This window comes from Hippopotamus amphibius, chromosome X (genome assembly GCF_030028045.1).
Source record: "Hippopotamus amphibius kiboko isolate mHipAmp2 chromosome X, mHipAmp2.hap2, whole genome shotgun sequence".
Classification (NCBI taxonomy): Eukaryota; Metazoa; Chordata; class Mammalia; order Artiodactyla; family Hippopotamidae; genus Hippopotamus; species Hippopotamus amphibius.
Window position 1 is genome coordinate 117,960,774 of NC_080203.1, and position 12,090 is coordinate 117,972,863.

At 45.3% G+C, this 12,090-nt stretch overlaps 1 protein-coding gene across 1 annotated transcript in view; it reads right to left on the reverse strand.

The window, feature by feature from the left end:
• SMS (spermine synthase) overlaps window positions 1-12,090 on the reverse strand; it is a 52,119-nt gene that overhangs the window by 23,200 nt on the left and 16,829 nt on the right. Inside the window, exons 2-4 of the mRNA XM_057719276.1 lie at window positions 7,353-7,473; window positions 3,889-3,979; window positions 3,286-3,350 (exon numbers count right to left, since the gene is read on the reverse strand). Coding sequence (XP_057575259.1) covers window positions 3,286-3,350; window positions 3,889-3,979; window positions 7,353-7,473 — 277 coding nt within the window. The remainder of the gene's footprint in view (window positions 1-3,285; window positions 3,351-3,888; window positions 3,980-7,352; window positions 7,474-12,090) is intronic.

Consider the following 12,090-nt stretch of genomic DNA (forward strand, 5'->3'; position numbering starts at 1 on the left):
AGCACTGACTTTACAAAGCAAATTCCCATAAACTGTCATTTATTTCCAACTCTTCCTGATTTAACCACTTCTTCATCTTCCAGGAGAACAAATTCAGCTGCTGGAATTAGGCAGATCAGAGGCTTTTCTTGTAAAATGCGGTGCCCCAATCAGGACAAGCCCTGCGAGCAGGCAAACAGGACTTGGGGAAAGCCTCTTCCACCCCTGGCCATCAGAGCTGTGGATGGCATGAGGTAGGAGCATGAGCTACCTGTGACACTGAATGGAAGTAACAAATATCAATTCAAGGGCTTTCAGGGGAGGAAAGCCACCCCTTGGGGTTGACAGCCAGCCAGCTATAGGCAATTACTGAACTCTGCACAAACCCAATGAAAACAATGTCTATTCTCAATTGTTTCAATGGTGCCTTGGGTGCAGGTAAGAGCTCTTTCCTCCACTGCAACACAGTGGTTTTCAAAGACATGCAAAGATACAAAGATCTTTAAGGATGGGTAAGCCATCATCTTGATGATACTGAGCAGGACCCTGTGCCCCCCCCCCCCTCCAGGCACAGAAGCCTTTTGGTGCCCCCCATTTCTTGATTACAGGAAATAGGTTTCATTCAGCCTCCAGGACCTTCCCAGAGTTCCAACAGGCAGGTTCAAACAGATGCTAATTAGGGAAGGGAAGGGATGTGGAGACAAGGGAGAAGTGGAAAGAAACAATCAGTGCAGTGTTGGGCCAGGGTCCTGGTTCCCCCTCAAGGGATAACACATAAGAATATGTTTGAGCTGTTTTGCAGATACTGAAACCCCACCAGGTGGGAGAAGTTAACGGTATGCTGCCCACAAGCACGCAGACCCCAGAGGGTTGGAACCAGAAGGTTGATGACGCTGACTCCCACTTACCAACAACCAATCAGAAGAATGTCCACGAGCTGATCACGCCCTCTTTGAACCATTGCTAGAAAACTTCTCACTGTCCTCTCCAGGTCGGGACACACAGTTTTGAGGGCATTAGCTCACTGTGGCCCCCTTTGCCTGACAGAGCAACAAAGCTATTCTTTTCTACCTCACCCAAAACTCTGTCTCTGAGATTTAATTTAGTGTCGGGATACAGATGCCAGATTCGGCTTCACTAATATGAAGTGCATCTCCCTGGAATGGGCTTTGGGAGATATTCGGGAGCCCCACACAACTCTTTTCAACCTTCACTACAGAAAACTGAAAACAGATTGTAGAGAGAAAGAATATGTCCTGGGCCTCAGGTACACTGTAAATTGCAAGAATTTTTCTTTTCAACAAAACATAACTGATGTGAGCTTGTTTTCCTGTTCCTTTTCTTTTGAATAGTAGGATATGAAAACAAATTTTCTAATAAATCCCATGGCTTCTTAGTTGAAAATTCAGATTTAAATCACTGGCCACAGGGGAGTAATCATTTCAGATGTTACTGAGTCATCTGTTAATGATTCAGTCTCTAACAATGTCATTCCCCAGACAGAAAAGTGGCACCATTCCTGTCCTTTTGAGGCCAAAAACAAAGGGCCTACAACAAAGTATTCCCAACAACTTCCTGCCCCCTCCACCCTGATTTTATGAAAAGATGTAAAAACAGTAACAAGGAAAAACAAGGCCTCTGCTGTGTTTTGAACTGAAAATCAGAAGTGTAACTGCATTCTCACTCCAAAAACTCCCATACCAAAACCACAAAGGAACCAGACCTCTTATGAGTGCTGAAGCCCATAAATGCATTGCATCTATTTACTCACTCCTAGAAATAACCCCAATAAAAATCAGACCAACTAAAAAAAAAAAAAACTCAGGCATTCTGATGTTGGCCAATTCATTATCAGCAAATTAAAGACACAATTGGGAACCCCTTCAATTCAGATGGACCAGGAAAGATTAGGTAAACTTTGCAAGCAAGAAAAGGGGGAAATTCCAGAAAAGAGTATAGGTGTGGACAAGTTCTTTAAGGATGGGGAAGGGCCTGAGTACATGTAAACTGAACTTGGGTGGGGCAAACAAGTCTGGGTGCTCTGACAGATTCCAATCAAGTGGCCAAGTCCTATACAGGGTCCTGCTCTCTTCACAAGCGGTTTCCTGCTTTGTATCCAAACTGGAGGTTAAACAACTTTCCAGTTATCTTATATCTGCCCTGGGGCTTTCCTCTAGGCTGATCAAATTTAGCAGGATGAGCCATTAAGTACTTAAACACTCTTAAACAGCCAGTAAGGATTCCCTCTTATGGAAAGTGCCCTGAACTGGAGAAGTCTGTATTCTGGATGGTCACTTCCATCAGTGATGCCCTGACGTTAGTAAAGTCTCTCTGTGTTTCTGCATCTATGTGTTTGCCCCTATGAGCAACGGACAGGCCAACTTTTGGGGGCCTGATAAGGAGCCGCCCAGGCAGGGCAAGGCTAAACCACTCAGAATTACTTGCTGTGCAGCCATGATTAATTCCCAGTCTTAATTCCCAGGACCTACCAGACTCTATCCCTCCTAACAAAGGTCAAAACTGTTCACTTCAATCAAAGCTCTTTTAACATCTGACACCACTGGCAAATATCTCTGTACTGTCCAACAGAACACTTCTGTCCCCACAGAAATGTTCTTTACCTGTGTTGCCCAAAACGGCAGTCACTAGCCATTAGCCATTAGCTAGTGACTTGGGGTGAGACTGAGGAACTGAACTCTTTTTTTTTTTATTCCTTGGGTTTAAATAGTCACAGGTGGCATAGTGGCTGCACACCTCAACAAAAGCTTAATGGACTTCGTTATCATCTGAAAAGAACCCACCAGGGCTGCTCAAGGTGGGGGCCCTCTGAAATTCTTAGCACCTTGCAATGTCAATGTCATCTTACCTGAAAGCACTGAGGCAAATTTTCTATCACCCCATGCTGTCAAAAGCTCTTAAAACTGCTTAATTCTACTCGGGCGCAGAACTCTGAGGACAGATAGACGATCTTTTCTCTTTACTGGACAGGGTCAAGCAGGAGTTCTCTAGCTCCCTTTTGCGGTGCCAGCCCCTCCTGAGTCTCTGCATTATACAGTTCCAGCCCCTTGGAATCACTATACACTCCTTTCCTCCTTCGTTCCATTTTGTCTGGTATCCCTCTCCCTGTCTCTTATATACATTTAGTCTCCTGGTGTAAGGGCCCACTACCTCAGCCTACCAAGTGGCCAGAAGCAGAGGCTGACTTTGATCTCTTCCACATCTTCGCCAGTGCTCAGAGATGACACCATCATTCCGATCATTTTATCGATTAACCAAATATAAAAGAACATTCAGGAGTGGACTTACCGCTTCACCCGCTCAGTACTGTCCTGACTCAATTCTTTCATTCTTTCTTCTACTTTGTTCAAAAGCTGCAATTAAAAGAAATCAATGGGCTTATCAAATAAGCTGAGTGGAACAGCTAAATTACAGACCAGGAGGTTAAGGCCGTGTTGACAGAGCTGTGATACTGGCAGATGCCCAGACACACTTGTCCTCCCCCACCCCTCCAGCCGCCTGCAAGCCTGGCCCAGTTCCACACTCGCACGTCAACTAGCCCTCATGGTGCCAACCTCACTTCAGCCTAAGGTACCAACAAGATAAGGGCAAAGGGGAAAGAAAGCTCTAGGATATTGCAGCTGTAACATCCTAGTTAAAGGTTTACATTCCCTCCAATGCAAAGTAAAATCATTACTCAGTACACAAGCAGTCAAGGGAAAGATGACAGCCAGGTTCCTAAAAACTACTGAGGAACAACTATTTTTCTTCTAAAATCATTTATCCGAAGGGAGGCAAGTTTAAAATTAAGTGAACTGGGAAGTCAGCAAATAGGTGAAAATAATTTTATCATTAAATTGAGCAGTTTCTGTGATCCTCAAATACTTGAATAAATAAAAGTGGAAAACTGACACTGTCAACTTCTTTGCCTTGCGCATCACCGTCGTAACTCTGAAGGTCCAGCAACACCAATCCATGCGGGTAAATTCTCAAATTGGCAAAGCTACAGAGGAAAGCATAATTTTAGGGTTAGGAATTGTATCATGGCACTCAAAAGAAAAAAGACACCAACCCAGTTAAAAGGCAAAACCACTGTTCTTTTTTTCCCTAAATTACATATTAACCCTGTTGCTTTCTTATTAGAGCCTCTTCATGGGGGCAGGGAAGCCAATCACTTAGGGAAGATTTTAGAGACAGCCATCAAGTGCTAAGGTGTTCAAAGCAGGTTCTTAGGTCCAGAAAGTGATTCAGCAGCAAGCTCTGTGAATCAGATCTTTAAGAAGGTTCCTCAGCAGTGACTGACTCCCTCCTTAAAAGGAAGAGAGGCGGGGGGTAGGAAGCAAACTGGGTTCTCCCAATTACCCTCAGAGTTCAAAACAGAGTCATGTTTTTCTTACTGCAAGCAGGTGGTGGCTAAATTCATTGAGTTCGGGGCCTGCAAGCCAGATCCAGCCCGCAGCATGTTTTGTAAAGCCGGCAGATTAAATATGCTTTTTACATTTTTAAAGAGTTAAGAAAAAAAAGGGAGTATGTCACAGGGACCTTATGTAGTTCCTTACAGGTAAAGCTTTAACCTCTAATTTAGTGTATTTAGAGTTTTTTATGAAATAAAAGTAAAAAAGTGTATCACATATACATAAAACTTATCCAAAGAAACTTTTCTTTCAATTAGATATGTATATTTGTATATATGCATATGTGTATGTGCACATCTGATATAAAATCACTTCTTACTATAAGGTGTGGTTAAAGAAACATTTGAATAATACTAAATAAGACTAAGACTTCTGTTCAGAGAACACAGGCAGTGTGCTTGGATTAAAAAATAAATACAACTATGGGACTTCCCTGGTGGTCCAGTGGTTAAGAACCCGCCTTCCAATGCAGAGCACGCGTGTTAGATCCCTGGGAACTAAGATCCCACATGCCTCGGGGCAACTAAGCCTGCGCACCACAACTACTGAGCCTGTGAGCTGCAACTAGAGAGAAGCCTGTTTCCCACAACTAAGACCTGACGCAGCCAAATAAAATAAATATTTTAAAAATAAATCTAAAAAAATAAAATAAATACAACTAGTTAATTTTTCCCTTCAGCCCTTAAATGGCCTCAAAATCAAGTTCAGTCCCAGGACACAACAAACTCACCTACACCTGAACGAGCTGACCATCCCCCCACCCACCACCACCACCACCATCAGCCACACGAAGGAGAGGGGCTAGGGGTAAAGGAAGGATAAACAAATGCCATCTCTTAAGCAGCTAGGTGGTTCTAGCAAAGAATCCCCCGCCAGAGAACCTAGGAAGACTGAGAATGCCAGAAGGTAGGGTCAAAGCACCAACCTCACCGGATTAAAATCAGAAATAAGGGGAGAAAATGGAGACCAAGAAAAAAGGTGACTGAGGACCCAAGACCTCAGCATCACAAAGGGGTCATTAATCAGAAGTCAGGACAGAAGCAGGGTGTGGAGCTGCATTCCCTCCCCTGAGCCAGCAGCTGCCTGGGCGTAGAAGAGAGGAGTGAGGTTTCAGGACAGGCAGCATGGGGATGGGTCCCAGCTAGCCAAATGAGAGAAGACGAAGACCAATGTGGAAAACAAGTTTTTAAACTAAGTTATACAGGGACTTCCCTGGCGGTCCAGTGGTTAGGACTCCACACTTCCACTGCAGGGGGCCCAGGTTCAATCCCTGGTCAGGGAACTAAGACCCTGCAAGCTGCGCAGGGCGGCCAAAAAAAAAAAAAGGAAACTAAGCATGTTAATTTTTCTTTTTTTTCTGCTTTCAGAAGCAATTTCCAACAACTCTTATCACTCAAAAACTCCCTTCCAGGAAGAATCCTAAGCCTTCTAGAAAACTGGGATTGGTGTCTAGGGAAGCAGATTCAAGAACTGAGGTAAAGAGATTGGCCTTGCCCAGCTACAAAGGCGCTTAGGAGGTGGTAAGAGATGCACGGCTTCACACGGAGTGCAGGAGGAACCTACTGAGGTGGCAGAGAGGCAAGGTCTGATTTGCTGTGTCCCCAAAGGATGGACCACAGCTAAGAAGTGAGAGATGGGGGCACGGAGGATGGAGAAGAGAGGCTGGAGGGCACAGTGCCAGCTGCAGACCTCTGCTTCCAGGAGACTTGCCATTAACTGGGCCAGAGCCAGAGGATGGAAACAGTGGAGGGTTCCGACCACCTTTGAGAAGAAATCATTTTAGATACATTGGAGGTATCTGCTACATGCATGCACGGAGATTTGCTATGTAGTCAGAAATACAAATCTGGGCTTGGGAGGAGAGGGGTTAGGGTATCTTTGAGAGGCGTCAGGGGAAGAAACACCAATCACTGCCACAGGGGTGAACCACGTAGACTTATAAAGAAAATAATGGAAGGAGGGGTGAGCTCAGAAGTACAAGTTTCCCTCATCTCACAGCATTGTCTTCTGGGCCTCTGTAAGATTTCGGTGGGGGGGGGGTCTTCTAATTAGAAAAACAGGGGAGAGAATGTGGGACATTAACGAAGCTATGTGGAATTCTAGAACTTAGCTCCCACTGGAAAAATGGAATGAAAGCCATCAAAAATACCCAGGAGTTCACATTTTAAAATTAACAGTGCAAATTACTAAGAATCTTAACAATTTTATACACCAGTCTAGAAGATACAAACCTAGACTTAGGGAAATGCAAAGAGCTCAATGCACCAGTGTCTTCTGTTATCAGTCATTTCCTTTCCTAGTCTTAGGTTGACTTTCCTTTACGTACTGATCAGGTAAAAAGTCTAGATCATCTATAAAGTCTTAAGGAGAAAAACAAAAACAAAAAATTTGAACTCTTGGATCCCCCCAGCTTCCTGTCAAGATACTTGCAGACTTTCTCATCCTGAATTTGACTACCGTTTGTGTTAACTGATAACCACTTATTACAGTGCTACTCACAGTGGGGTCAGCTGACCGGCAGCAATGACATCCCCTGGGAGCCTGTCAGAAATGCTATTTGGGGGGCTGTCCCAGACCTGCTGCAGCAGAAACTCTTGCAGTGGAGCACATGGCCATCTGCATCACTGCCTCCCGGGTTCATACTGCTTATGCTGCCCAAGGGTTCTGGGTCCTGGCCACACAGAATCACCTGGGGGTCTTTGGAGAAACAGTGATGCCCAGTGGCCTCAATCTCTGGGGGGAGTGCCTGGGCATGGGATTTTGTGAAGGCACTCAGAGGCGATTCTACTGTGCAGCTGGAGCTGAGAAGCACTGAATTCTAGCCCACTTCTCAAAGATGCCAAAGGAGGAAAGAAAAAAACCCGGAGGCCACCCTACCACCACCCTTTACACACCCCCTCCCAGGCACACACACACACAGCTGAAGTGTTCAAACCTGAAGAGCACTCAAAGCCATCTCACCTGCCGTTTTTGTTTATGTAGGTCGCTAAATAGCCATGGTCTTGCCAGGTGTGCACCGACTCTGTCATCCCCTGCTCCTGGAAAATGGACTGGAGGCCTTTCAGAATGGTCTCACCATCAGCTGGAGAGCGGGGGGAGAAGGCAAGATGGTCAGGATGAAACACTCAGAAGCAAAGCCAGCAAGGCACAGTTTGATGAATGAACGTTTAAGAAAACCTAAACAGAGCTGCCAGTGTCACTTATCCCCTTTGTCATGAGCTAGAACATTCTCGACCCTACAGGGAGGGGCTGCAGATTACCAGGTAACACAGAAAGAAAGGCAACACCAACCACAAAATAGCTGTGCCAAAAATGCAAACAGATATTCAGCCAACTAGAAATAGCATAATAAAATATTCAGCCTAGCCAGAAATCAGAAATACAAACATGATAAAAGACATTCCACTTTAGGTTAAATAAGTTAATGAGGATATAGACTACCAGAAAAGGGATTCCATCCACTGCTGATGGGTACCATAAATGACTTCAAAACTTTTGGCTTTGTGTTCCAGGTATTCTACAATAAGGATGTCTTTTATTATTGTAAAAAGATAAATGGCACCACTCAGTAACCTATTTCTAAGTGGTAGAAGCTGCACAATGATTCAATATGGTACAAGCTGCTCCACATTGTGACCCCATCTCCCATCCCACCTGCCGCCACCAAAGTGGAGCTCAGGTCCAGGACTGAGGTCAAGGTTATAGAAACTGCATTAACCTCTGTAGGTTCACCTGAAGCCAGAATCCTCAAGAACATCTAACATTATGATACTTAGATGAAAAGCAAAATGCAATTTATCCATCTCTAGTTGTATCTGCAAAAGTACTCATTCCTTGAGAAGGGTAAGATAAAGAACCAAGATGAGGAAAAGGAATCACTCTGTACTGTCCCACGAGCCCTCCACAGGCTGGTGCTTTTTCCACACGAAGGAAAAGAGTGGAGGCTGCAAAGCATCAAAACAAAGCATCCCTGTGACCTGAAACGAGGACAAAAGAAAAAAAAAAAACAAAAAACACAAGATCCGCAGTTGACCGCAGTGTGGTTTCACAAGAAAATTACACTAGAATTCCTTCCATAAACTAAGGAGTGCCAAAATGGACTGGCAGGATTTCCTCACTCTACACAAGAGTCTATCTCCAATGACATTTGGAACTATGCTTCCAACACCTTTCAGTGCAGTTAAGAATGAAGGCCACAAACTGGATTCAGAGGCCAAAATGGGCAGCAGCTGTCTTATTCTGGCCTATGCAGACATTTTTAAAAATGTAAATTAACTGCCATTTAAAAAACAGACGATTTCATCCACCTCAACTGTAAGGGGTGGAATAGTGGCCTCCCAAGAGATACGTCCACATCCTAACCCCCAAAACTTGGGAGTGCGACCTGATTTGGAGTTTTTCCAGATGCAGTTAATTTAAGGATCTAGAGATGGATCATCTTGGCGTATACAGGTGGGTCCTAATTCCAGTAAGTCCTTATCGGAGACTGAAGCCTAGAAGACACAGCGAGGAGGAGGAGCAGGTGCAGACAAACATAGAGACTGGCATGATAACGGCCACAAGCCAAGAATATGTGGAGCCACCGGAAGCTGGAAAAGGCAGGCAAGGACTCTCCCTTAGAGCCCTTAGAGGCAGTGAGTGTGGCCCTGCTGATACTTTGTTTTCAGACTCTAGCCTCCAAAACTGGGAGAGTATAAGTTTCTGTAGTTTTAAGTCACCTGGTTTGTAGTACTTTGTTATAACAGCCCTACCCAACTAATACACCCACCAAAATTCATATTTTAACTTTGCTTAACAAAAGCAAATGGAGTAGCAAAAATGGCAGTGAATGATTTTTTTAATCTTCTCCATCTCCAAACACAGAGCAATTAAGCACAGCACAACCAAACTTCATGGACAGCATTTAGAACAAAACTAAATGACAGACTGTATCCTCAAACAGCACACCAGGAGTAGGCAGAGACAAGCAGCCCTGGCCCAGAGACCTGCTGCGGTACCCGCAAGTGTGAGAGGAGTAAGTGATCAGAGCAAAGGGACTTCAAACCCCCCATGAAAACATCAACAGGGGTTCACCCCAAAGGGAGGGGCCTCCTCTTTTCAGAAGACAGTGTCCAGCAGGCTGTGCGGACCTGGGTAGGGTCGGAGATTGTGGGGGTAGCCAAGCCCTGTCCCTGGCCAAGATGAACTGAGGCGCCTTCAGGAAAAAGCCCCGCATCAGGAAGGAACCACTGGAGCAGCACCCACACCACCGCCCCACCCGAGCACAAACACCACCCAACAGTGACCTCCTGTCTCATTCGTGTCTCCCTCAGTCCCCGCAAATCTGTGCCTTTGGGAAGCTCATTTGGCAAACAATAATCTAGCTGGCTTTGCTCTTCTGGAATTGGTTTCAGGAAATTAACAGGGGAGGCCTGAGTTACATCCCCCAGAACTGTGGTTTTGAGACTGAATTCAACCCCCGAAAAAAATTTCCATTTCAAATTTAATACAAAGAACTGACCTCATTCTGGGTTTGTGTTTGTCAACGAAGCCTGGCGGGGCCGGGCCACAGCAGAAGTGACTGAGCTGCGGGGCGGTGAAGACAAGTGCGCCCAGCAGTACTTGAACTGTGACTAGGAAAGCCACTATGCAATTATTCAATCCCTCCCTGGCCAGAACAGATGTTTTCTGTTTTGAAAGTGTATAAAACAAATCATCACTCCCGGTAAACGGCCTCAAGACTGGGTTCAGTTGGCACATTACAAAACAGAACACAAACCCCTCATGCTAGTGAAGGGGGCCATGCAGGCAGGGCCACCCTGAGGGTCACTGGCCAGGCTGTGCACTGAATGAGGGCCCCGGGGCTGAGCTGGAGCAAACTCTGTCCCTTGGACAGGAAGAGGGGGTGTCTTTGTCTGATACATGCAAAGCCCTTGACTGCTGGCCAAGCCCAGCATGGCAACCATCCCCTTTTTCTAACTGGCACAATTAGCAGAAAGACACTGAGCGGGCTAATGGAGGCTCTCCGGCCAGATTTCAAACTGAAGGAAAACATATTACAAAAGAGATCCAATTTAGTGTTCCTTTATTTCTATACTGTGGGCTTATCCCCCAGTTCAACAGAAATATACCAGGTCCAAATGATCTTTCTGGCTGTTGCCACCGCCCAGTCCCTGTGGCCATCAAGTGTGCCGGCCCTGCCAGGGACACAGGGACCACGCCACTTTGCCCACTGTTCACCTCACTTCATATTCACCTTCCTCCTGACCTGGGGGCTCCCCTGTCACCCAAGCTGCTCCCAGCCCTTGGGGAAGACTCCAGAAAGCAGAGATGGAGCTAACACAACTACCTAGCATCTCTTTTCCAGAATCGAGGTTTTAAATGAAAACTGGAAGTCAAAGAAATAAGGTCCGCTAGCCTTAACAAGGTGGCTTCCTTGGTCATCCTGATCTCAAGTGCTCAATAAATATTTTGTGGGTAAATGAAAATTTCATTTGGCTAAATTAATCATCCTTATTCCTGTATCTTTGCAGTTTCTAGAACACCTAGATCAGTGGTTTTCAATCCTAGCCGTGCATTATAACCACCTGGGGTGTTGTAAAAACTTCTGATGCCACATCCTAGACCAATTAAAGGAAAATGTGGGGGAGGGACCCGGCATCACTTTTTTAAAGCTCCCTGGGAAATTCCAATGTGCAGCCACGTGTGAGAACCACTGATCTAAACTACTAGATACAAAAAAGAAAACCGCCGCTATCTCCAAACTGACTATACTCAAGTCACCAAAAGGTTATAGAAAACATTCAACTAGGGACTTCCCTGGTGGTCCAGTGGCTGAGACTCCGCACTCCCAGCGCAGGGGGCCCAGGTTCATTCCCTGGTCAGGGAACTAGATCCCACATGTATGCCGCAACTAGGTCCGCATGCCACAACTAAAGATCCCGTGTGCTGCAGTTAAGATCCAGTGCAGCCAAAATAAATAATTTTAAAAAAGAGAGAGAAAATATTCAACAAAACAGGAGGCCTGGAAAAATTCCAAACTCCCTGCAAGCTATAGCCACAGGTAACCCATGGCAGGCCTCCAGAAAATGCTCTCTAATTAATTGTTCAATTTCAACCTTTATGCCTGTCTAGTAAGGAACATGTAACGACCAAACAAAATGTGCTTGCTCTACCAGGATTCCTCAGCTTGGGTTGAAAATATGATGTGAATGACTTTCCTGTCCCTCACAGGACTTTTGATAATTCCAGCCATATCCACTAAATACAAGTAGAGCCCCCTGCCCTGCTTTGCTAAAAAAAAAAAAAAAAAAAGACCCTGCACCCCAATCTCCCAGGGGCAGAAGGGAGACAGGCAATGCAATCCCTTGAGAACTACTAGATGCTCTACACATGAGCGAGCAGGAGCCTGGGGTCAGAGTACACCCAAATTTGGGAATACAAGATAGCAGTGTCATAAATGCCTACAAATCAGAAAATAGATTCAATGCTAAAAGAGATGTAAGTACACCGCTTTCAAGTAGACACGGTAATCCAAACTAGGCTAATAAAATGTTGCTTGGCACAAGTTCTTAGGAAACTCTGCCCAGGCAAGAATGATGTGTAACTTGTGAAGCACTCACAGAGCCTTTCAAAGTGCTCAGAAACACAGTGACCTGTCCCAGGGCAAACTGTGTCTCCTTTGTCCAATGGGCAACTCAATGTCCTCGTTTCCAGACCA